Raw genomic sequence first — 25,712 nt, forward strand, 5'->3', positions numbered from 1 at the left:
AGATTTTAAGATAGTGTGTGTAAATATGCAAATGAGCTAGGTGCAATTATATTCAAAATTAACATGGGGTTTATTTACTGATATTTATACTCACAAACTTCATTTAAAAATCCTATTCTAAATATATAAAAAGGAAATTTGAATTATAAATCAAATGACACAGAATGTTTTCCTCCCTACAGACAGGCTGGCATTTGCATACCCAATGACTTTGCAGGGTGGGGGGTGGGGGTGGTCCCATACCAGTCACAGAAATCAATAGTACAAAGTTCGCAGCTGGGTAAATTTATTGATGACTTTTCTCCCTGCAGCAATGCACAGAGCACCTTCCAGTGCTGGTGTCCAGTGGGGAAGGTTCCCTGCCACTGCTGGTCTCATCTCTCTGTGTCCTGTGACAAAAGTGTGCGCTGTCTTCAGCAATAGGGCCTTACCATCCAGTTCTGGTAGGCACCCAAAAGCAATGGCAATGGCCAGAACTGTCTGGGGTGTCTCCAGGGTAGCCCTGAACAACAACTTGAAGGTCAGCATCATACAGCACTGGGCTTTTTATTTGGCAGCCTGTGGCTTCTGGGAGGAACATTGTTCTATAAGGAGAGGCGACTGGAATTGTTTACCAGAAACCCTGCAGCTTTGCAAGACAGTATATGTCACCAAGGGCTGCTGAGAAGCTTGGAGAGTGGTCTAGATTAAAGACCCTAAAGAAATGTGAGACTCTTGATTGGACTCTCAATTTTTTTTTAAGGAAGTATACTTCGACAAACGCCAAGGCAACTGGTAAAATAAAAATACAGAGTACGGGCTAGATAACAATTTATTGAGGGGAAACTGCCATTTTCACAGTAGAAAAAGATGACTACGCATGTGAAGTTAGAATGAACTGGATCTGTGGCACTGACCCCAAGTCCAGCAAACAGAATAACAACTGTGAAACAAGTAGAGAGGCTCATTAGCATGCAGTGGTGTGAATGCGTGAATGCGCCTGTGAGCAGTGGAGAAGGGCGCCCCCTATGTTCACTGCACTGCAGTGTGAATGCGCCCATGAGCAGGGTGGGAGGAGAAGAGTGCCCCATGCTCACTGCACCATTCTCAGCTTCTCCACAAGCTTGGGACGTTTTCAATTACAAACTGAGAAAACATAAGTATCCTATGGTCACCCGGGAGGCTAAGTCAGTAACTCTTCCAAATAATTTCACACCACTCCTTTTATATAACTTGCAAGAAACATTAGTGTCCTGTTCTCAGTGTGGATGCTTGGACAGTAACAGGAAATCCAATAAAAGTGGCAGTACTGACACATGCAATGGGCATCTGCCTCCACTCAAACTATTGCTCATGATATTCCCTGGAATATGGAATATTAAGTACATCCCAATCGCTTATGTTTCCCACTCTGCTGATCATCCATGCAACAGAACAGCTAGGATATTTTGTACAGATCACACACCAGTCCGGGCTGAGTGATCCTGTGCTTGTTAGAAAAGATGGTGTTAGGTATAATTTTCAGACAGGTTCTCTCTGCCTTAAGCATCCATCAGAGACTGGCTCCAAGATTCGTGCAAATGCCCCAATCCTGGGATGTGTAAGTCACTTATATAAAATGGTAAACTGTGTGTGTATCTAACCTACACAAATTTTCCTCTTCAGAGCAAAATGTCCCTAGAACACTTAGGAGACTTAATAAGATAGAAACAGTAGACAAATAATCCTTACACTGTATTGTTTAGGGAACAATAACAAGGAAAAAGTGTGTGTTTTCAACAAAGATGTTATTTTTCCCCAACATTTTGATCCTCAGGTGATGGAAATATTGAGTCCTGAGCCCACAGATAGGAATAGCTGACTGTATTTATTCCCTTCACTACAGTATTCTACATTTAACAAAGTATGATTTCCTAAGAAAAAGCAAACTGCAGGGGGAATCTTATTCACTTGAGAATCCCCTAGGATCCTAAAGGGTTCAATCTACCCAAGCCTCTCATATATCTTAGACACACACACACACACACACACACACACACACACACACACTCACACACACACATACACACACATGCACACATACACACATATACATACACACATACATACACACACATACACACACATACACACACACAGACACTCACATACATACACACATACACACACATACACACATACATACACACACAGACACTCACACACATACACACACATACACACACATACACACATACACACATACACATACACACATACACATACACACACACAGACACTCACACACATACACACATACACACACATACACATACACACACATACACACACATACACACATACACACACGCAGACACTCACACACACACACATATACATACACACACATACATACACACAGACACTCACACACATACACACACCCACTCACATACACACATACACACACATACACACATATACACACATACACACATACATATACACACATACACACACAAACACACACAAATGTGGATGAGCTTTACTCTACTCACTATCATATGATAAAATGATACAGGCAACCTCTTCCAGGGAAAACTGTGGCAAAAGCCAATGAGAGGACAGCTCTCACCAAAGGGGGTCCCCAAGAACAGTGTCACACACCGAAGCACGCTGGCTTCAGTCTTTGCCTAGTTGGACATAAGACCTCAGATTCTATCACACCCCTTGTAGCTGACACAAGACTTTCCAGTAACTATACCATTTTTTTAGAGAGAAATTATTCCCTAAACTTCCAAGTTCTCCCAGTGGTTTTCCCATTCCTCCTATCCCAAACAATCATCAAGAAGTTACTTCAGCAGAGCATATTGGTACCCACCTTTGATCCCAGAGGCAGAGGCAAGTGAATGTCTGTGAGTTCAAGGCCAGCCTGGTCTAGAAAACAAGTTCCCAAGGTTACTTGGGTTTACATAGGACTCAACTAAACAAAACAAACAAGCAGTTCATGAAATATTTGGTCACTTTCACTCCTGGACAGATTTGTAATTATCAATATAGCCCATGTCTGACTAAGTAAAGAAGTCCAAACAGGGGAGCCTGATGGCCCAGTGGGTAAAGGCACTTGCCATCTGAGTTTGAACCCCAAGACCCACAGGATAGAAGGAGAGAGCTAACATCCGCAGGTTATCCTCTGCCCCACCCCACATGCATGCTGGCACACGGGTTCCCCACTCACGCATGTTAAGTGAAAGTGAAATTGAAGTTTTTAAAGGAAGAAAAAAATATTTTGAACAAGAGCAGGAAAACACTAGCTCAACCAATGTAATGCCTCTGGGGAAGGAGCAGGGGCTTCGAGTCACAAGCTAGTTAAAACCAGGGCAGCCGATAAATCAGCAGCTCGGCAGCTTTCAACTCTGGTCTATGGCTCAAACATACCGCACTAGCAATGTTCTGAGGCCAAAAATAGATCTTCTATCTGCAGAGAAGGAAAGAGTTAGGGTGAGGCAAAGCTTGTTAGGAGAAACAAGAGAGGCTGGGGTTCAACCTGACAGTGGTACCTTTCCATACCCTTTCTGAAAGCTATGGAGTTCAAGTGGTAAAAATTAACATGGCTCCCATTTCTTATCGACTGTAGGTGTGGAATCAAGTTCAAGCACAGGAAGGTGGACAGCATGCATGGTGTGTGTCTTTTGAGGTGTGTGTGTGTGTGTGTGATACACTGTGATGTACTTAAAGAATAACCTGGATAAAGTGAGGTTGCTAATGTGGGGTCAATTTCATCAAAGTATAACCCTCCTTAGAAACCAGGAACCAGAGTAATTAGATTGCAATCTTTCCAACACTGCGGGAGAGATTTGATCAATTAGAGCCAAGATCAGTTACATTATTTGGTTTACCTAAGTAATGGACCCTTAAATGCAATCAATACTTCTCCTTGGAGGCTGTGAGCCTCCAAGACCTGAGGTGCATTCAACAGAACACAGATGCCATTTTCAAAGGATCTCAAGATGTTCAATGATAAACCAGGATTGTGGGCTGAGCGTGGAGGCAGGGGAGTGAAAGGTGAGTCGAGAGGTGGAGGGAAGAGGCAGGAATCAAGCTGGCTATGCGGATCCCTCATGCCCTCTCCTCACTGTGTGCTGCTTTCCCGTCCCTCACAGCTCACACAGGATCTGAGTTCATAACACCAAGGAAGCTCAATCCCAAGATGAACAATCACAGCTTTCCATTTCTTTTGAAAGTGTAGATATTAAAACCTGGCTGACAGGGGAAAGAAACAAGATTAGTATTTCAATTTTTGTGTTTAAAAAAAATACACCAAACTTACGTAATGACATATAAAGAAAAACAGAGGAGTTGATGCCCACTCTTTCCATCCCTTCACCCACATGAATTTACAGAAGGGGAATGTGAGTACCAGCCCTGTAGAATCCCCTTCGTTTAGAATAGATTCTTAAAAGAACCCCTGAAAACACCAAACATTCACACTATCTACACGCCTGGTTCTGCTCTATTCCAAAGTATCTGTAACTAAATTAGAAATTGTCATTCATGTGGTAGGTCTGCTTGCCACCATTAGGGACTAAAAATAATGTATGTGTACATCCTGGGAAATTCCCAGTGTTTTGTCTTAGTCCACAGACCATCCTACTAAATGAAGTCTGCCAGCCGAGCTGGATGAGGCCAGGAGAAATTGTTCCCTTGTCTTCTTCAACCTCCTGGTGTGTTTGCCTGGGCATGTGCACCTGCAGTAGGCAAAGCTCTTATCTATCTGACATTTGCTTAACACACTTGTAATAATTAGAGAGCAAAGCAACTAATTCCTGGCTTCCTCGGGAGTGAGGTTTCTGTTAAAGTGTGCGGAGGAATGTGGCAAGAGGGGAAACGGAGGGGAAATTTTATCCTGAGAGCTCTACTCCGCAGAGCTTTGAAGTCTCTGCAGTTACGATGAAGAGATCCTGAGATAATATGAAACAACAGGCAATCAAAAAGTCATTTATATTTACCTCTAGCATCAATTATCCTCCTCTTGGCAGCAGTTGGAAAATTATGTTTTACTCAAAAGTCAGCCTGTTGACTTTATTTATACAACACCTGAACCTTGCTGGGTGTGAGCATGGGAGGGAGCCACCACAGAATTTCAAAGTTTGCTGTTTGGCAGCATTGGGTTCTGAGAGCAGCATTCTGAATGACTTTATTATCACCATCCCCAAACTTGGACGTGCTCTGGTCCATGAGTGTGGAAGCAGAAGGGCCTGGGGGCAGGGTGGGGTGAGGGGAAGAGTACTTCTAACTTACTGGCTTTCCCTGTTTCTGATGATGTACAAAATATGTGTTGATGTTCAACCTTTTCCATCAATGCAGTGGGCAGAAAATATGTTGCCTGCACAGCTATGTTCTAAACTTGGGCAAAAGTTAAAGCACCTAGAACAGTTCTAAATGTAGAGAGTGAGGCTCTGTCACCATGAAGGCCATCAGGAGCAGCAGCTGCAGGATTGGCTTGAGTGTCACTCATCTTTCTAGCCAAACCCTCTGACTCACCAAAAGGGGGCCGTATGCTAAAAGCTCTTCCCCTAGGGGGTCTGATGGTGGTCTTCTGCTCCCTAGTAATGTTTGCAAGATGTCTACCCAATGAGGCATGTTCTTCATCCTCTTGAAGGCACTAAAAGGCTCATTTTTTTTCTCTTCTGCTGCTCCTTGAGGAGACCTGGAGGGTGTGAGTACATAAAATGCAGAGTCCAAAATCCAAGTACATAAGCTACACTGGCCACCTCTACACAGACCATCTCTAGTCAAGCACTGATTCTGGACTGTCTGCAGTTCTCAATCCTGGCTGGGGTTGTCTCTTCTGGGCATGGATCTTCCATTTCTTACAGTAGCCAATCCAACCAATCATGAAGGTAAGAAAGGCCATAGAGGTCATCAACATGACCTGCCTCTGCCAAGAAACCTGGTGTCAGGAAGATGAGGCTGTAGACTGAATAAACTCAGGTTTGGGTCGAGCGAAGCCACTGTCTCAGACGGTCCAGTCATCTGGGCCACGGACACCCTTTGTGACTGTTCCCTCATCCACAGAAAGAACCGTGATGTGCTGTACTGAGTGCTCATTGTGGGGCAAATTCCTCGTGTCAAGTCGGTTAGGCCACCGAGAGCCCAGACACTTCATAAACACTGTTCTGGGTGATTCTGGGAAGTTGCTGATTTAACCGAAGCAAAGTCACCTGCTTTTCTAACATGACTCGGTGCTACCTAGAGAAGGACACGAAGGCTGACCCTTCTACGGGGAAAAGGGAACTCCTCCCATAGACTGGAGCCAGGATATCAACCTCTTCCTCCCTTTGGGTTTGAAATGAAACATCCGTGTTCTGTTTGTGTCAAAACAGCCAGCTTGCAAAACAGAACGCCCACTGTGGGTTGCTTCTCCCGGGTCTCTGCTGGCCAGTTTACCCTGAGGCGCTGGAAACTTCTTAACTCCCAAAATCATGTGAGTTCAGTCTTAAAAAGTAAATTCCCTTAAAAAGATAAGTAGTAGAGAGGTGGTAATCCACCTCCTTGGTCCTCTTTCTCAGGACACCTTAACAAAAATCTGTATTGATACGTTTTTTTGCTAGTAGTTATCTTTGTCGACTAGAACCCTCCAAGCAACAGATCTCTCTGCTTCATCTAGCTATCGCCATGTTGTAAGAAGATGTGACTGGCCTCTTCGTAAGAGCTACCATTCTTGAGCATAAACTCTGAATAAGCTGTGTTCCCACACAGAAGCTTATAGCTCACAGGTGTGATGGAGGCCAAGTACAGTGAAGCCTTGACCATTGATTTTCACAGCGACGACATAAATGCAGCCACAAGTGACCTTGCTTGTTTCCATTGTTTCCTTTATATCATTTTTTCTGAGTACGTCTTTAGTGAAGTGGTGGATTTGCAGTTAACCCTTATTTCTATTCACACAAATTACAGGGAGGCCATGGTCCTGCCCAATGCGTCCACAAAAGGTATTTGGTACGTGAGCACAGAGTTTATAGCGATGGCTAATATTATCTTTACTATTTTAGCATCGAAACTTTTGCAGTCCCGACTCCCTCATCTAAAGCACAACCATGTTGCTTCTCTCCATAGAGATGGTTTACATATAGTGGGCTCTAACAGAAAGCCGAGGTGGTACCCGGCCTCTTGCAGTTGTCTCTATAGCAACTTCCTCCATGCTAAGGGGTCTCCAGCTCTCACTGCAAGCCACGATCATGCCAGGCCCAAATTCAAGAAGCCTTGCTCTATTGTTAAACATGGGAGCTAGGTGTAAAGAGAAACGAAACCAGAGCATCAATAAAAACTTTTAAAGTATTTCTAGCAGAAACCAGCGTCCTATTTAAGCTGTTGGCCAGAAAACAATTTTTAAAGATCCACAGAGTAAATATTTTAGGGTTTGAAGCACAAGTAATCTTTGCAACAGCTGCTCATCCCTGCCATGGTAGAGTGAAAGCTGCTGAAGATAATAGGTGAGTGAATAAATGTAAACTATGTCCCAATAAAACTTTATTTACAAAGGTAAGTGGTGGGCTGTACATGGCTCCCGGTCTACAGTGTGTGGATCGATCCAATCATTATCCACTTAGAAGTGGCTGCTAGGCAAACAGATGTATCGAACTATATGAGCTACCTAGCTCACACTTCTTCTTGTCCATGACATGGGAGACTCTCAAATGGTATGGCGAGATCAATACTTTCTCTCTCTCTCTCTCTCTCTCTCTCTCTCTCTCTCTCTCTCTCTCTCTCTCTCTCTCTCTCTCTCTCCTTCCCTCCCTCCTCCCCTCCCTCCTCCTTCCCTCCATCTCCCCGCTACTCCCTCCATGTATTACATTAAGGATCCCATGTAAACAAGGACATACCTTGTTCTGAGAAGAACTCCGGCCACTTCCCATTACAGTCTTACATATCAAACACCAGCTCAATACTGCTTCTAGAATTTCACCAGAATTGGACAAGCCCTTGCCCATCTGTAGTTCCTAAAGCACGTTTTTTCCCCCTTGTGGGACACACTGCTTGAAATAATTTCCCGTCTTCTGGAGTACTATTTTCCTTGAGTCACAAAGCATTGTCTTAATGGCTGTACAATCACATCTCCAAGATCATCCCCTGCCCAAGAGACACAAATGCATTTTTTAGCAACTCTCATTATCTTCCCTATCTCAGGCTTTAATTTCTCCTAAGCATGTTTACTCTGCCCTTTCCAAAGCAGAGATCATTTTCCTGATAAAGTTGACAAGGTTCAAATAGGAGTCCAGCAGTTCTGTTTCCTTTCCTCATCTGTTTACAATATACCATCTGTTCCAAATAAGCCTATGTCACTGGGGTTACTTTGGCTTCAAAAATAATTGTTTGAAAATTGCTATCTAACATGTGACTATCCATGGCTTGCCCGGGACAGTCTTGCACATGCCTTTGCCCTGGGGTAACCATCAGCAGAGCCCTCAAGTGCCCTGTGTGAACAGCTGGTTGCACAGCAAAGCAGGAGAAACAGTGAAATGTATCACAGGCTTCCTGTCTCTCGCGTGCTCAAGAATAAAAAAGGCATCTCTGTTGAAATGCCTACATCTGCCATTTACCAGCAGGGTGACCTTGAAATAAATTCTTTAATCTAATGCTTGGTTTTGCTCTACAGCGTCTCTGTGCCTATGAAATGATTAGATGCGTGATTGAGCACTTTGTGTAGGACGTATCGCACAGTACATGCTCAACAGATGCTACCATTTTTTATTGGTAATTTTCTTATCAATATCGTTACCATCCTCTGTGTCCTCCACAGCACCATGGCAACTGCATCCTCCTCTTGGTACAGTCTGCCCTTCCTCTTTCCTCAGAGCCACTTCCTCTCTCTCCAAGCTCTTGCTCCTGGGTGTAAACTCCTTACAACACTGTCAAGCTCCTCTCAGGTTACGGAGAAAATCCTTAGGTGCACTGGAGAGCTGAGATGCTTGCTTGCAAGCCTCCCACAGGAAAGAAGCAGCCTGCATTTCCAGATGCTGAGGTGCTCTGACAGGAAGAGACATGGCTCTACAGGCCCCTTGGAATCTGTCGCTTCAGAATAGACACTAACTACCATCCCTTGTGGATCCCTTGGAAACCTATTGCCACCACCACAACCACCAAATGGAGAAAAATTAAATTCTTAAATTGCTCCAGTAAACCATACTGCAGAGTCAAGACAAAGATAGATCAAAGGTATATTCAAACTGGACACCAGAAAAGGAACCCCACAGGAAGAAAGAAATGAGAGCTAGCAGTTGGGACCAGTCAGAAATGGCAGCAGTTATCAACTCTGGTGTTCAGTAATGACAGGCCCGTTCACAAATGTTAGGCCATGCATTGTTCTCAACAACCCTAGGAGAAACTGAGGCCCAGAGGACTAAACCAGAGATACAATGGGGAAAGACAGGAACCACATGTGCCATGGATCGTCTATATCCACAGTACCCTCAAGGTCTCTCTTTTTAATTACTAGTTTTCATAAAGATGGCCCAGTTCTGTTTTCAATTTAAAAACAAAAGCCTCAACATAAGAACTAAATATAATGTATACGTGTATCTATACAACCATGTATAAACTTTGTTGATTAAACCAGCAGAGTTGGGTAAAGGTCGTGGACTGATAGCTGTTTTTTTTTATACAATATAACACACAGTGTGCACAATGACAGCAGCTTGAAGCAGGTATGCATCATGCAGGTATACATCATGCACATATACATCATATAGTTTGTGAGGTTCACTTGGAATCATCTTGAATTCCAAGGGGAGAACATCTTCAAATTCCTAAACTTGGACTCCAAGCCTAGTCCATGTATCCACTGTACATATGATCTTGCATAAGATATCACCGTCCCTAGGTTTTTTGGGAGTTTAATTTATCTTTGCTACGTATATGTTACTCAGTAGACTATAACGGACCAACTGCATGTCCACATGCAACAGGATGAAATAGTAACCTGTGTAAGGAGCCCTGAGACTCCATCGACCTTCTCAGCATACTAATGTCTAAGGCTTACTGTACCAACTCAGGCACTGGTAGCTCACAGTGATTGTGCCCATGAAGAAAGGACACCAGTTAGGTCATGCAAGTAGTGCAGGCACTGTCTAGAGGAATCGTGCAAGGGCTTCTACATGTGCTCTTGCCTTTCATGACAAAAATCACATCTAGTATGCTTCTCTAGATGAAAATGCAAGATCATGTGTAATGCTTCCAGAAGACTGTATCAGAGACTTCATACTCAAAGATGTACTGTGCGTGACCCAGGCACACATTCACCATGGTCTAGTCTAGACTCAAATCACAGACCCCTTGGCGGGAAAGCAAAAGATCTCTTCCTCAAACCAGGTATAAAAATTAATTCAACAGTCTTAGACTGAAAGGTAAGTCATAAAATTGTAACAAAGTAGATCTTTGTTGCCTTGATCAACCAAGCTTTCATAGATACAATGCACAATGCCATAGTAACAAAAAAGAACCAAGATGGTTTTAATAAAATTAAACTACTTATCAAAGAGTAATGTTTAAAAGTGAAAGTGGGGCTGAGGGGCTTGCTTTGCAGGAAGGCAGACTAAGGTCCCCAGAGCCCACAAGAAGTCAGATGCAAAGTTCAGATTATGAGTCTGCAATTTCAGTGTCCTGGGATGGGAGTCAAGGACAGAAGAACACCTGAAAACTTAAGGGTCAACTAGCCTGGTGTATGCAGCAAACAGTGTAAGATCCTGTCTCAACCCAGGTGAAAGGCAGGGGCCAAGGCTGTGTCCACTGATCTCTGCCTGTTATATATATGTGTGTGTGTGTGTGTGTGTGTGGTGTGTGGTGTGTGTGTGGATGGATAGATAGATAGTTAGATAGATAGATAGATATGAGTATATACATATATATATGTGCATGTAGATATGTATTTATGTATACACATATATGTAATGAAAAGGAATACATATAATAGAAGAAAATTATGTGCAAACCATATCTTATAAAAACAGAATATATTAAAAAGTTTTTGTTTGAGACAGGAGTCTCACTATATAGCTTTGGCTGGTCTCAGACTTACAGACGTCAGCCTCTCGACATCAGCCTCTCTTTTGCCTCCCAAGGTCTTATGTAAGCTCATGTCCTACCATCCCTAGCAATATATGAATCTTTTTTCCTTTTTCCTTTTTCCTTTTTCTTTTATGTATTTATTTTGAAAATTTATACATATGGATGTTTTGCCTGCATGCATTTCTAAGGTCCATAAATATGCAGTACCCAAGGAAGCCAGAAGAAGGCAATAGATCTCCTGAGACTGGAGTCACGAGACAGTTGTGAGCCACCACATAGGTGATGGGAATTGAACCTAGGTTCTCTGGAAGATCAGCCACTGCTCTTTAACCACTGAATGGTCTCTCCAGCCAAAGGATTTACTCTTCTATTTTTATGTGTGTGAGCTTTTGCCTGCCTGTTTGTGCAACGTGTGTGTATGCCTGGTACTCTTAAAAGCCAAAACAGAGCATCAAATCCCCTGGAACTAGAGTTACAGAGAGCTCTAAGCCTGTGTGTGGATGCTAGGAAACAAACCTGGCTCCCCAGCAAGAGCATCAAGTAAGGATTCTATAAAGAATTGTTATCACACAATAATAAAAAATAACCAACCTAAGCCAGGCAAAAGGCTTATAGAGACATTTCTCTAAAGATTTATCAACAGCCAATAAATACATACAAAGGTGCTCACTATCACGAGTCATAGGTGAGATGCAAATCAATATCATAATGAGACACTCAATAACTCGATACTAGGCTACCTGTCCTCAGAAAGATAGATAATGAACATGCCTCAGAGACGCTGTGTAAGGGAACACACACACACTGCTGGCAGGGATGAAACAGTGAAGTCAGGAATATATTCTAAAAGTGATCGTGGTAACGGCTGCAAACATCTCTGCCCAAACCACTAAGGTGTGTATTTATGGCACAGATGAGTTCTACGGTGTGCATTAGATCTCAGTACAAATAGCTATTTTTAAAATAAACACTGCATACAGCCATCTTTTTCCAGACCCAGAGTGAATTAATGAAGAAGCAATGGTGAAAGGGGGGGGGGCAACGTGACCTTGATGTGACTCCCATATGACTCCAAGGTGACCCCAAAGTGACCCCAATCAAGGCTTCCGTGTGGATGTAAACTCAGCAGAGAGATCATATGCCATGGAGGAAAACCACAAGCCAGGGTCCAGCACAGAGGCCTCACAAGAGGGAAGAGCAGTGAGCAATGGCAAGCTATCTGGCAGAGAGCACAGAAGAGAACAACCTCAACAAATAAATTATGCTCTGCAGGTCAACAAATTAAACATGCCTCACTCAGACTGTCAGGCTGGCACGCACGAGTGAAGGCAGCCCTCCCAAACAACTCAGGAGGCATGTCCTCTGTCCTTGCTCATTTCAGCCCTGACCTCTGAGCACAGTGTCATCTGAACGTGCTCAGCTTTGTGCTATCTGCAGACCTGTACCATCCAGTCACCTGGGCAGGGGAGGGAACAATGACTGCTGGCTGTAATAGCAAGAGGGCCAAGGCCGAGGAGACCCACATGTGCAATACCAGCCCTCCTCAGAACCACTTCAATAGGCAGATACTGAGCCCCAGGAAGGCCAGCTTACCCAAAGTCACAGAGCTAGGGGAGAAAACCGGGATTCACAGCTAGAAAATTTGGCTCCAACAGCCAGGCCTTCAAACTTGGAGGCTAATATACTTCATGGTGTGACCCTTCCTTCTCAACCTCGTTTGTCTCTCCTATAAGATAGTCAAAGGCTTTGCCAAAATATATATAACACTAACATTCACACATCTCTTTCACAGAGCCATGGGAAACCTGTTGAAATATTTTTATTTGCAGATAGAGTGCATGGTACTCTGGTATACCCCTCACCCTCAAGTGCATGTTGGTCACAGCTAAGGAAACAAGGTTGGTTCAATAACATTGACCAAAGTGATCTGTGAGTCTCAAAACGTTATGTCCACACTATCTTTTGCTGTTCCGAACTCCATCACATCCAGCAATAGCCACAGTACCTTCACTGACTATGCAATAGCCACAGTACCTTCACTGATGACTTTGCAATAGTCACAGTACTTTCACTGATGACTATGCAATAGCCACAGTACCTTCACTGACTATGACACTTTCTCAGACTCGGTGGGCTTGGCACTGTGAAGGAGCACCGACAGGTGCTTGGCACCATGCACCTCGCTCCTCGCAAGACTGCCCTTATGAGTTTTAAGATAAAGCAACAAAAGTGGAGGACTCTTCTCATCTCTTCCCACCAAAGCTGCAGTACACCGATGCCAATTCCAATCACCAAACTGGAGAAGGATTGATCGAGATGCGGCTTTCTCATCTCAGGTGACATTCTGCTCTCCAGAACGGAGTCAGAAGGTGCAGAAAGGAAGCTGGAGACACCACCTCAAAGGAGGAACTGCTGTATACACACATTGCCCTGTTGCTATCTAGACCACTGCAGCATACTGACTTAAAAAAAATATAACACAGGCTAGGACCTGAACAAGATCAAGCCAGTCAACCTCCTGGCATGGACAGGGAGGGAGGCGCCTTGTGGGGACTTGGTACCCAGCTAGCTACTCCTCCTAGCTGAGGAGTCATGGGCAGATCATGGTGGCTAAGGGTTTGTGGTCACTGGTGAGTTGCTCATGCTCTACAGGATGGCACATATCCATATGTGTATAAGAAGTATTAATTGGATGCAGGAGGACATCAAGTTGGAAGAGGGACATGTTGGAGGTTCTGGGAGGAGCTGAAAAGGCAAGCAGGGAAGAGAATATGATCGTGATTCTTTGTATACATGGGTAAAATTCTCAAAGAACAGCTTGTTAAGTTTCTAAATAAAAGTAAAACATTCCAAAAAGACATTGAGTGTTTGTGATCATGCAGGGGATCTGATGGTTCTCAGCTCATTGTTCTTATTTTCCAGACTCACAAGGGGCAAGGAAGACTTCCTCCAAAGGAATCAAGATATACATCAAGACAGGGCTGCAGAGATTTCTCGGCAGTTAAGAGCCCTGGCTGCTCTTACAAAGGACCTAGGTTTACTTCTCAGCACCACGTTTTGGCTAACACCTATACATTTCCAGGGAATCAGACACTGGCTCCTTGCATATCCATGCACTGCACACATGTGATATGCACAAATAAATATACAAATACATACATACAGGCAAGACACTCATAAAATTAAAAATATTTCTAATGTATATAAAAACTGACTTTCACAGGATGTCAGCAATTCATCCCAGGCTAGCTGATTGCAGATCAGAAAAAAAGGGGAGGATGGGGGAGGATCCCATGATAAAGGACGCTGCTCACCCTGTACATTCTTACAAGGCTGAGGCTGGAGAATACTGCACCTGATTCCAAACCCCAGGTGGAGCAATGGCCCCTTAATCAGGGGAAGCAGATGTAATACTGATGGAAAGGTCTCCAACTGAGCTCATCTTGCCAGAGACTCCTCCTTAGGTAATTCTACAAAATCTAAAGCTGGGAGAGACAGGAGAAGACAAGGCAAAAGTTTCCCAGGCCCAGCAGAGGAGCTCTAAGACTGCCCTTGTGAATCTCCCTTTAATCCAGCTTAGCCTTCCAGAAGTACAGATGGCTAAAATACTCCGGGGTCGACCAGTAAGCCAACCAGAACTTGGGTTTAAAAACTATTATTGTTTCATTGAGATCAGTGAGAAGAGAAAAAAGAAAACCCTGAAATGGGGTCTAATAGAAAGCAACAATAATACCAGGGTGGTGAGCACAAGAATGAGGGCTTCACTGTGGATGCTCACTCAGACACAAATGGGAACTGGAGCCTACAGTCAATGATCAGGTGGTCCTAGATTACATCTCAACATCTGTAAGGCTCTCATATGGCCCAAGACACAGCATGACTTCTTTCCTAACCAAATGCAAGTGGTCTGAGAAAAGCACCTATGACTTAGGGTCCACGGCATTTTCTCTAGATTAAGATCAATCTAAGATGAGCTCAAAATTAAGGTTTACTCAAAATATATAGGAACCAAAAAACACCAGCAAGGAAGAGAGTCCAAGGAAATAACAAAGCACAGATGTGATGTTCCAACAAGGAGGAGAGTCCAAGGAAATAACAAAGCACAGATGTGATGCTCCATAGACTTCAGATGTTCCAGTTACTGGATTCAGAATACAAAATAGACACACACGAAACACTAAAGAAGCAAGAGACAGAATTTCAAAGACAACCAGATAGAGATGACTACCAAAAACAATGACCAGGCACAAGGAAGACAGGATAGACGGAAGGCTGCTTAGTTGCACAGGGTTTCAGTTAGAGAGCAGCTGGGTTCTGGTTTCTGGTGCAGTGTCTAGAGGTCACACAATAGCGTTCTGAGTATTTCAAGAAAGCCAGAAGAGATTTGGAATGTTTTCATCACAAAGAAATGGCGTTAGAGGAGATATATTTATCCTCACTTAAAACTTACATGATGTATATATGTATTTAAACATCACACGGCATCCCATAAATGCATACCATTATGTCAATTAAAAAATTCTTAATTAGCCGGGCAATGGTGGTATACACCTTTAATCCCAGCACATGGGAGGCAGAGGCAGGTGGATTTCTGAGTTAGAGGCCAGCCTGGTCTACAGAGAGAGTTCCAGGATAGCCAGGGCTATACAGAGAAACCCTGTCTCAAACCCCGCCCCCAAAAAAATCTTAATTAAAAATGAGGAAAAGATGGCCAGGTTCAGTTATGCAAACTGAGAAGAGTTGTAGCCATTGGTTCCACAATCATATGAACAGCATTCACTGAATTGTATGTATAAGAAGCGGCCGAGATGGCAGATTTTCTGTAATGTGGTTTTTACCACAATTCTTTAAAGAAAGGAACAGGTCAAATTTACAAGAAGTCAATAAACATTTTAAGCAGACATACAACAACAATAACAAAACTTCTCTGGTCATTTGTGGAGCGTGGAGGAAGCCCTGAGTGAACTAAGTCTTGAATGAATGTGTGCTGCTGAGAGCGGGATAGGCTTGTCAGGGACTGAGCCTCAGATCCATGAGAAAAGCGAAGCGCAGTCCTTCCTGAAGTGAAGGTCAGAGGAGATTGTAAAGGCTTCCTCTCTGGTCTGTGTTTGGATGTTGTCAGTGTGTGTAGAAAATGTTCGCTTTTCCCCCTGTACGTGTAGGGCCTGAAAACCGCTCCCCTAAAAACGGTTCTACAAAGATTAGCTAAGTCTGTCTGTTGATCCAACTGTATAACCTTAACCAGCCTCCTTGTTGATCTGCAATAACCGTGGGGCTATGATTCTGCTGTGTGTAATAACCCTGGCTCTCTGCTCAATTCCATGTAATAAGCATGTTGAGCTTCCAGGGGAGTATGGCTTCTCCATCAAAGAACCCACCCAGTCCGCCCAACCCCAGCTTTCTGCGTGTCTGTCTTTTTCTTCAGTCTCTCACCACTTCTAGTCAAACTGAGTCAATTAAACAAAGGCTTGGAAGTTATTCAAACTAAAAATTTGCTAGCAGATTCTATAGCACATTTAGCCAAAGCTAATGGGTGACCAGAAGATGGGGATCCCAGAGGCAATTCTGGGAAACAAGGAACAAACATAGAAAGTTAAGTCAACCTAGATGGGGAGCACCAGTCAACCTAGGTAGGGAGCACGAGGAAGCCTAGGTGGGGAGTCCAAATCAACCTAGGTGGGGAGCACTAGTCAGCCTAGGTGGGGAGCACTAGTCAGCCTAGGTGGGGAGCACTAGTCAACCTAGGTAGGGAGCACGAGTCAGCCTAGGTGGGGAGCACTAGTCAACCTAGGTAGGGAGCACTAGTCAGCCTAGGTGGGGAGTCCAAATCAACCTATGTGGGGAGCACTAGTCAGCCTAGGTGGGGAGCACTAGTCAGCCTAGGTGGGGAGCACTAGTCAACCTAGGTAGGGAGCACTAGTCAGCCTAGGTGGGAAGCACTAGTCAACCTAGGTAGGGAGCACGAGTCAGCCTAGGTGGGGAGTCCAAATCAACCTAGGTGGGAAGCACCAGTCAATCTAGGTGGGAAGCACCAGTCAACCTAGGTGGGAAGCACCAATCAGCATAGGTGGGGAGCACCAGTCAGTCTAGGTGAGGAGAAGGACAGGAAGTGCTAAAAGATGCCTGATCAGATTCTGAGGGAGGATAAAGAGAGCAGAGTATTTAAGAAGATAATAAACATTCCCAGGAGCACTGAAAGAAGTGAAGCCATACATATTAGTCAGAGTAAATAAAGCAGGCCTACTGTGAGACTTAAAGGCACCAGAAACCCACATCAGTCCTTGAGGACATTCTGTTTCTACCATTACCTTACTTTCCTCGCTCTCATTCCAAGCACTAACAGGAAAGAACAGCTAGAACATGGCGGAGATATACGGGACACTGAAGCCATTTCTCCTGACACCCTCAAAGTGGATGCCCACGACTACAGCTTAACTGAACGAGCCAGGTCTTACCTTCCATCAAGCGACATTTCTGAAGTTCTCATCCACATATTAACAACAGACTGAACTGTTTGTTCGTTGTTCATTCATTTGTCCTGAGACAGGATCTCACTATGTAGCCCACTGTCCTGGAACTCACACTCTGTAGACCAGGCTGGCCTCAGACTCACAGAGATCCACCTGGCTCTGCCTCCCAAGTGCTGGGATTAAAGGCATGTGCCACCCTGCCTAGCTTGGCTGAACATATTACTTGCTACTAAGATGGCATGTTCTGACTCAACACTATCGCCTGGCACAGAGAGAAAGGAACCTGAGTTATCTTTCCTTGATAAAGTTGTTAATAAATTCCTCTCACCTCTCTATCAGCAGCTATAGAAGAAACCAAGCCTATGCCCTCCTCATCTGTTTCCCTAGGGCCCGAAACCACAGCAAGACTGGAAAACACGGCCTCCACCAATAGGAAACGTTATCATTACTCAGCAATCAGTGTGGTGTCCATGCTTACCTCTACCGTCTAATGGAGAAGCACTCATCCGCCAGAACCTCATAAAGAGCCCGTGACAGGGGCTTCAGTTTTAAAAAAAAAATCTATAGATACATTATGATTAGATACTCTTCTATAATAGCAGCTAGCCAGAAAAGAGGGTGGGATAATGAATGATACCCCAGGGAAGGAAAACCCCTTTTTCAGCTGGTTTAAGTTGTGTCGATAATGTGCACACAGCATTTTGCATTTACCATAAAGCTTTTCAATTAGTTCCTAGACGAGTTAACCTTCTAACTCCCAGAAAATATAATTCACGCGCGTTTACACCATGCTGCATCCTGCTGGCTATTATCCATCATTTACAAGTGTTATTTGTCTATAAAAATGACACTAAATTTTTGAAAAATGGGACTGCTTTGCCTGCTTCTGGCTGTGTTTTAACAAATGGCACTGATGCAAAAAGCTTTAAGTCACATAAAAAGCAATTAGTCAGGGAGGCAATAAATATTTTTTAAAAGGATATAAATGATGGCTTGTCCAGATAGCCAAATGTCTACAAGCTGATACACAATAAAATAAGGGTTGGCGTGAAAGAGGGCACTCCATTACTTATTGTTAATAAAGCTGATCAAATCCTGTGCTTCTTAGTCATAAAGGAATACGGAAACACAAGGAGGAAGTGTGTGTTTATGGAAAAATGGATTGAAATACCAGCAGCTCTGAAAGAAAATCCAGCAGAGAGAGATCCATAACACATAACTGTTGCCTTCTTAAAACACATTTACTTTAATTGAAAAGTATTGTGCACTAAATAATATTTAGTTTAATTTAGCTGACAACTGTGCTTAAAATATGTATTCTACAACTAATGATAAAATAATCTGGGGGGGGGGGAGACAAAACCCTGCAACCAGACGCCTTCAGCCTTTCTTATCCACCTACTATAGGGTATTTTTGTTCTTCCATTCAAAAAACTATTCTCAAAAGATATATTAGGATCTTTTAAAAACACAAAACTCGATACACATAGTGCCATTGGTGAGTTGCTTCCAAATGCATTATCTTCAAGTAACTCAGCCTCTGACGTCATCTGTCTAAAATTAAACATAAAAGAGTTTCCAAGAAGATTCCGTAGGTTCTCCAAACACATCAGCAGACAGCTGCCATCATTACAAAGCACACTTGTATAAGTCAGGGCCTATATACAACAGTTACGCCAGAAAAAGAAAGGCAGGCAATTACAGAGTAGTAGACTTTCCAAGAAGTGTGCGTATGGTCAATGTTGCTAAACAGTAGTTCACTCATGGTTAAAATAAAAGCATCCCTCCAGATGTTTCTGGCATTGTGGCTCATGAGGAGAATGGAGCAGAACTTCCATAGGACTGTCTTAAAGGGAGAAATGGTGAGAGATGGAGGAATTATAATGATACTCACTTTGCTATTCCTTTTCAAGCTGAATCCTAAACTTTAAGCTGAATTCTAAACTTTCCCTATGTCAAAATTTAAAATAGAATACATTATAGGTGGGGAGGAAGATACCCCATTTTACATAAGACTTGGGCAAAAAGACACTGGACATGGCCTGGGCTTAGTCTCCATGCCATCTGAATAGAGGCCAAAATGACACTTGTAATCTTATTTCCATTTCTTAGATGTGTTTTATTAACTCTGCCTTTATGGCTGTTAGATATTCTAATTGGCCCACTGCAGGCATATAGTGGCAAGATGTTGATTACACTTTAATGTGCCTGTTACCATCTGCAGAGGGAAGAAGGTTCTGGCAGACCAGTAAAACCCCATTTACTTGTAGTGACTTCACTAGATCAACTGAGCAGAGCTTCAGAACACAGGACCTGCATGCCTGAAGAGGGGGAACAGCCTCCATTTGATTTTCAAAGTGCTTTGAAGAAACAAGATATCCTTTCTACTCCTTCCAAAAGAGAGCCATGCAACAGGGTCATTTCTGAAGCACCTTCTGCTCTTCAAAACTTTTGCTTGTGAAGTATTAATTAACATTGTTACTCTTTGCACCTGCAATTCTCCACCCCCACCCCTGGCTGGTGTTCTATTCCTTGCCTCATGGCTGTGTAAGCTGTAAGATGTGGGGTCCTGACCCAGCAGTGGTGGCCCACACCTTTAATCCCAGCACTTGGGAGGCAGAGGGAGGCGGATTTCTGAGTTAGAGGCCAGCCTGGTCTACAGAGTGAGTTCCAGGATAGCCAGGGCTACATAGAGAAACCCTGTCTTGAAAAACAAAAACAAAAAATAAATAAATAAATAAATAAATAATGAAACAAAAAAAAATGTGGGGCCTGTCTGATGGAGGCAGGTCACTTCAGAGACTCTCAAAGTCAAGCCAAGAGTTAACTTTGTTACTCCCAGAAAATATAATTCACATGTGGTTTACAGTATGCAGAAAGCTGCTACCTGTTACCCATCATTTATAGCTTCTCCCTTCCTGTGCTGCTGTGATCTGAGCAGCCTCTGGCCCCATGTAACCCACCTGTTCCAACATGCCTTCTTCACCATCATGGACTGAAACCCTTTGAAACTGTGAGCCAAAATAAATTTCTGCAGCCTTCAGTTATTTCTGTCAGGAACTGTGGACACAGAGACATGAAAGTAACTATTATATCGCATGCAACCCTAGCACATCTTCAAAGAGAGGAGAAATACTGTCCAACATTGGTCTGTCACAGGAAAAGAAAATGAGACGATTCCAGAACTCAGCAAAGGTCCGAGAGCTTCTGGAAATGGAAGGTGAAAAGGCTCTCGCTGTCAACTCGGATTCTACGGAGATGGCAGCCCCACTCAACAAGACACCAGTCCTCTCTACATCATGCACCCCCTCCTTCAAAATCCCAGCAAAGCATGGCGTGGCGTGATTCCCACTTTCCTAGTGAACATTAAAATGTAACTGTTCACCCTCATAGTTTAAAAAGTGCTGTTCCAGAGGCTAGGCAGACACCTTACCCACACCTAGAGGGATATACAGCTCTACTCCTTCCGTCCAATCTACTGCCAGGGAAGGAGTGGAGAACAAACCTCGGAGGGCCTCTCATCTCTTTCCTCCCTGATAACAGAGGGACTAAGCAGGTAGACCCGAGTCTCACTGCGAGCCCATACACGCGACCATCAGTGTACCGGAAGCTAATCAAGAGTTATTTCTGTACGTCAGTCTGTGCTCCAAAAGGTCAGAATTATGTGGCAAATGTTTTTTTAATGATTCTACCTTGTCTAAACTAACACAGTGACAAAAAAATAATAATTCGCCGACAAAGTCTAAATAGCACACTGCAGAAACAGAGTCTAAATTTCACTGAGAAACTGACAGCAGCGAGTGTAATAATGGTAATTAATAATTCATAAGAGCATAATATTGCTTCCTGTAACACATTTCTCTGGATGTTGCAAAACTCTGGGTAACCACTACTTTCCACAGCCATATCCACAAAGCAGGTGAGGGTATTTATCAGCTGCTTCATGAGAGAACCTTGGACCAGAAATTTAAAACATTTGTCTAAGCTATCCATTTGGTGACAACGTAGAGACATGAATTGAGGTCTCCAAACTCTCTGCTAACTAAATAACGGCCCAGGAGAGACATACAAAAGTCAACACAAACAGAGTGCCAGCTGTTTACACTACTTACAATAAATGTTTGTTCCAGGAAAGAGAGTTCAAACAGGATGGGAAGTAGTTTAAACACAAGAGGCTGGAGGCCTCAATATAGGAGGAAAAGTATGTTTGCTTTTAATACAGTGGTGGAACTGGTGGTGGAACTGCTCATGAGTCACTGGTTCTTCTGCTGTTGAAGCCAGCCTTGTACTGCCCAGAGCAGAAAGGTCATGAGCTACATGGAACCGAGGCTGTAGGTCACGGTGGCGCAGCTAACTTCTGAGGGCCTGAGTTCCTGCTGCACTAAGACATCGTGACTCTGATCTGAAATATGGATGATCCTTTGGGGCAAACAAAAACGTGTGGTACAGAAAATCAACTCAGAGCTAGCTATGGCATGTAAAAACAGCAACAACGAAAATAAACAAACAAAAAAAAAATTCAAAGGATATTAAGTGGGAATCCAGGGGAGGAACAAAACAGAAACCAACCAAACAAACAAAAAACATGAGAAAGACACGACCACAGTACACAGGTCCTGACAAGCTAGGGGCAGGATGGCTGATATGTATTTGTGGAGGCTGTGGGGAAATTTATGTTTGGAGGTCAGGAGGGATTCATAAACACAACCTAGGAAGGAACTACTTGAACAGGGAGAAGTCTGGTTATTTCAAATAGCCGCCGGGCTGCCACGCAAAGGTCTGGAGGTCTCCCAGGTAGCTCCAGAGTTCAAAACTAGAAAGACAAAGGCAGGAGCTTGCCTGCCCAAAGCAGAACTCGCTAGTAATCAGAATAGTTCACCGACAGCTGGCTACTTAAAAATCCTGCAGTTGTCTCTTCCCAATTACTTCCAATGGACACTCGGAGGCCCTGTGAAGGATGCTGGCAGGGAGGGCCCACCTTGAAAGACCCCCAAGTGCCAGGATGCTATAACCAATCTCCATTCCATTAGGTCAGAACTCAGACAGAATGGATCTCCCACACAAGTGTGTTCTCTAAACATGTCACTGAGAAGCCACTGAAGGATCTCTTTTAAAAGTACTCAGATTCACACACCAGACTCTCAAAATCTTAAGTTCCAAAGGCAAGACCAGGAATCTGTAATTTTAAAGCTTCCTGCAAACTGCTAGTCGATCAATTTTGGTAACTACCAATAAATTTCTTAACCTACTTATTCATTTGTAAAACAGGAGAATAGTATCTTCCCCTACTTGTACCCTGGAAATATATAAATAAATTAGGTGTAAAATATCTAGCGTGCTGCCTACATCCAGCAATCAGTGTCCCTTAACAACTCAGTTCTCTACAATCCTAAGCAAGCTAAAGAGCCAGCCTGATCCCAAAGAGAGCAGTGTGGCTTACTCAGAGTTCATGGTTGACCCTTCCTGCTCTTTATCCTTGCCCTGTTCTTCAAACAGGACAGACATCCAGTGCAAGAGGATTGCAACCCATTACCTTGAAATTAATCAAGAAGCAGTTAAACATCGAATACACCACCAGAAAGCCTGTGGTTTACTACCCTTCGATAATAATTATTAGAAGTTCGTGATATGAGCTCTTTGACCTACAATGTTTAAAATTCATGTTTATTCTCATATACTGGGGTATATGATAACACACACACACACACACACACACACACACACACACACACACACCTCTTCTTCGTATCAAGCAGCCATACTTCCCTCATACAACATCCTGTGAGGCACAGAGGGTCTGGGAAGGGAGGGGTCATCCTGTTCTATCATTTTAATTGCTGCAAATGGCTTCAAACTCTATAATTGTAGAGTTGTTTCTTCTAGACTTTAGAGTGAATGTTAAGATAACCCCAGACAGAACAGGAAAAATTAAGTAACTGGAGAAACTTTTAACAAGTGGAGACAACAGCTCTGGGATCCCAGGATTTGTAGTTACTAGATTGTATTTAGGCAGTTTTATAAACACACACACACACACACACACACACACACACACACACACACACACACGTGCACACACAGACTAAAGCATGATTCCTTAAGTACATCTAAAGGTTACACTCCAAGCGAACAGCTAATGTGGATGTGAGAATAAGCAGTTGTCACACACTTAACCTTTCCCAGATATAAAATGTCTGACTCACAGATGTGAAAACATCACTGCTGTAATTGTTCTAAGTAGAAATCTGAGCATTTTTAGAAAATCCATGCCTTTTTTTTTCTTTCTCTCTTTTTTTTTTTTCCTTTGGAGCAGCCGTGTTTATGCCCCAGGTCAACTTTCTTGTTCACAACAGAGACAGAATTGTGCAGCCTTTCATTTATACTTAGACGCTGAGCCCCCGGACCCTTCATCATTTACCCTACAGACGAGTTATTGAAAGGCTGGAAGCTAGATCCTAATCATTAGCCCTGTTTCCACGTTGTTCCACACATGACAATCCTAGAAAATGCTTTGTCTTCATTTCTGACTGATTCTAATTAGCCGTGGCTCCTAAAACCCTCTGTTGCCTGCCAATCTCCGGTGCTCATTTATGTCGCATAAGAAAATCGTCAGTTCATAGTAGTTGCTCAACGAAGATTTGCTGAATGAAGTAATTATCTTTAACACCTAGCTCCACTCCCTGAAGATCCACTTCAGTCACATCTTTGTGCATCCCAAAGTGTCATCTCTGCTGAACCTGCTTGCTAATTCTAATAAAACAGATTTGTTTCATGAGAGCACCCCCTGTATCTGATTCTCAATAAACTAACTGCTGAGAGGGATGTACAAAACCACACTCTGGGAGCGGCTCTGCTCAACGCACTGTAGGTAAGAAGCCGAAAATGGCTGAACCTTTTAGAAACTGTCACATTAAAACATCGGACTTGAAATGTACTGCAGTTTAAGGATGAATTTCTTCTCATAAACAAGGGTCTAATAATACATATCCACTTTTAAGAGAAACAAAAAAAAATTTCACAAAGTGCTGGAACTATAGGCACACAAAACGTAAGATTAAAAAAAGAAAAGGTATTGTTGGTAAGAATAAAATCTTTTAAATGGAAATAGGAGATATGGGGAGGGAGCTTACATGTCCAAATTCTGAGCATACCGCATGTGCATATCATGCAAGCAGGGCATAAAATGTCAATCGTGAGATGTGCACTAGGCCAACTGTGAAAGCGAGGGCTCCATCACACCATACTTCAAACACAAGCTCCTTAGAGCTGAAGAAAACAGACCACAGAGCACGCAGCCTCTCCCTCCATTCATCTGCAGAGGATATGTGGTCTTCAGAAGTCCTGAGCTAACGAGATAAAACCTTTATGCTCTGCCTCCTATGGAAGCTGCACACATGAGAAGGGGTTGGAGCTGGGAGGTGACTCAGTGGGTGAAATCCCAGCTTGCCTCTCAAGGCTAAGCAGCAGAGTTAGGATGCTCAGGCAAGCCTGGCAGCTGCCTATGATCCCAGCATCTATAAGAAAGAGACAGAGATCCCAGGCTTACCTGGCTAGTGAGCTTTGGGTTCTGTGAAAGACAGTGTGTTACTAAAGGGGAGAGCTAACAAGGAAGTCACCAGACATCAATTTCAGCCTCTATGAACACACACACACACGAAAGCATGCATGTGTATGCACCCTGTACACACACACATGTTAAATAAAGAAACAGGCATCAGTGTTGGTGTTAGGAAGTTCACAGGATGCAGCCAAATGAATGGAAGACACTTCCATGACAACACAATTGTGTTTCTCTGTTTCCCCCTCCACAAATCAGCTTTTTCCCATGAAGCCACTCTGTCCATCTCAGGGTTCCAGGGAGGATATATTTAAGAACACCCTACACAGATGTGGAATTCTTCAGGTCATACAGATTGTGAATCCATCCTGCTGGGCTCCATAACAATGATCACTTCTAACACTAGTTACTAAATATAAACAAAGGAACAGCTGCAGAATACTAGAAGTCTCTGCCCTAGGAGACGGATGGCTGGCAAAACCACTTATGCTTTAACTACAGAATGAGGCATGTTGGCCGCCAGGTCCATGCTTAGACTGCCCTCTAAGTGACCTCTCAGCCTCTAAGAGAATATGCTACAGATGGAGGAGGCAGGCAGGGAGCCATGTTCCAGACTAGGTGGACTTACTGCCTAGGTTATACAAGGACCCGTAAAGGTT

At 43.4% G+C, this 25,712-nt stretch overlaps 1 protein-coding gene across 9 annotated transcripts in view; it reads right to left on the reverse strand.

The window, feature by feature from the left end:
- Aff3 (AF4/FMR2 family member 3) overlaps positions 1-25,712 on the reverse strand; it is a 502,697-nt gene that overhangs the window by 401,502 nt on the left and 75,483 nt on the right. Inside the window, exon 1 of one of the 9 annotated variants that reach the window (XM_031367281.1) lies at positions 20,459-20,527. The exons of 7 other annotated variants lie outside the window; for them this stretch is intronic. In XM_031367281.1, coding sequence (XP_031223141.1) covers positions 20,459-20,487 — 29 coding nt within the window. In that variant the 5' untranslated portion in view covers positions 20,488-20,527. Of the gene's footprint in view, positions 1-20,458; positions 20,528-25,712 lie in introns of those variants that run through there. One more of the 9 variants, XM_031367280.1, reaches the window with a different exon arrangement.

Source organism: Mastomys coucha, unplaced genomic scaffold (genome assembly GCF_008632895.1).
Source record: "Mastomys coucha isolate ucsf_1 unplaced genomic scaffold, UCSF_Mcou_1 pScaffold14, whole genome shotgun sequence".
NCBI classification, from domain to species: domain Eukaryota; kingdom Metazoa; phylum Chordata; class Mammalia; order Rodentia; family Muridae; genus Mastomys; species Mastomys coucha.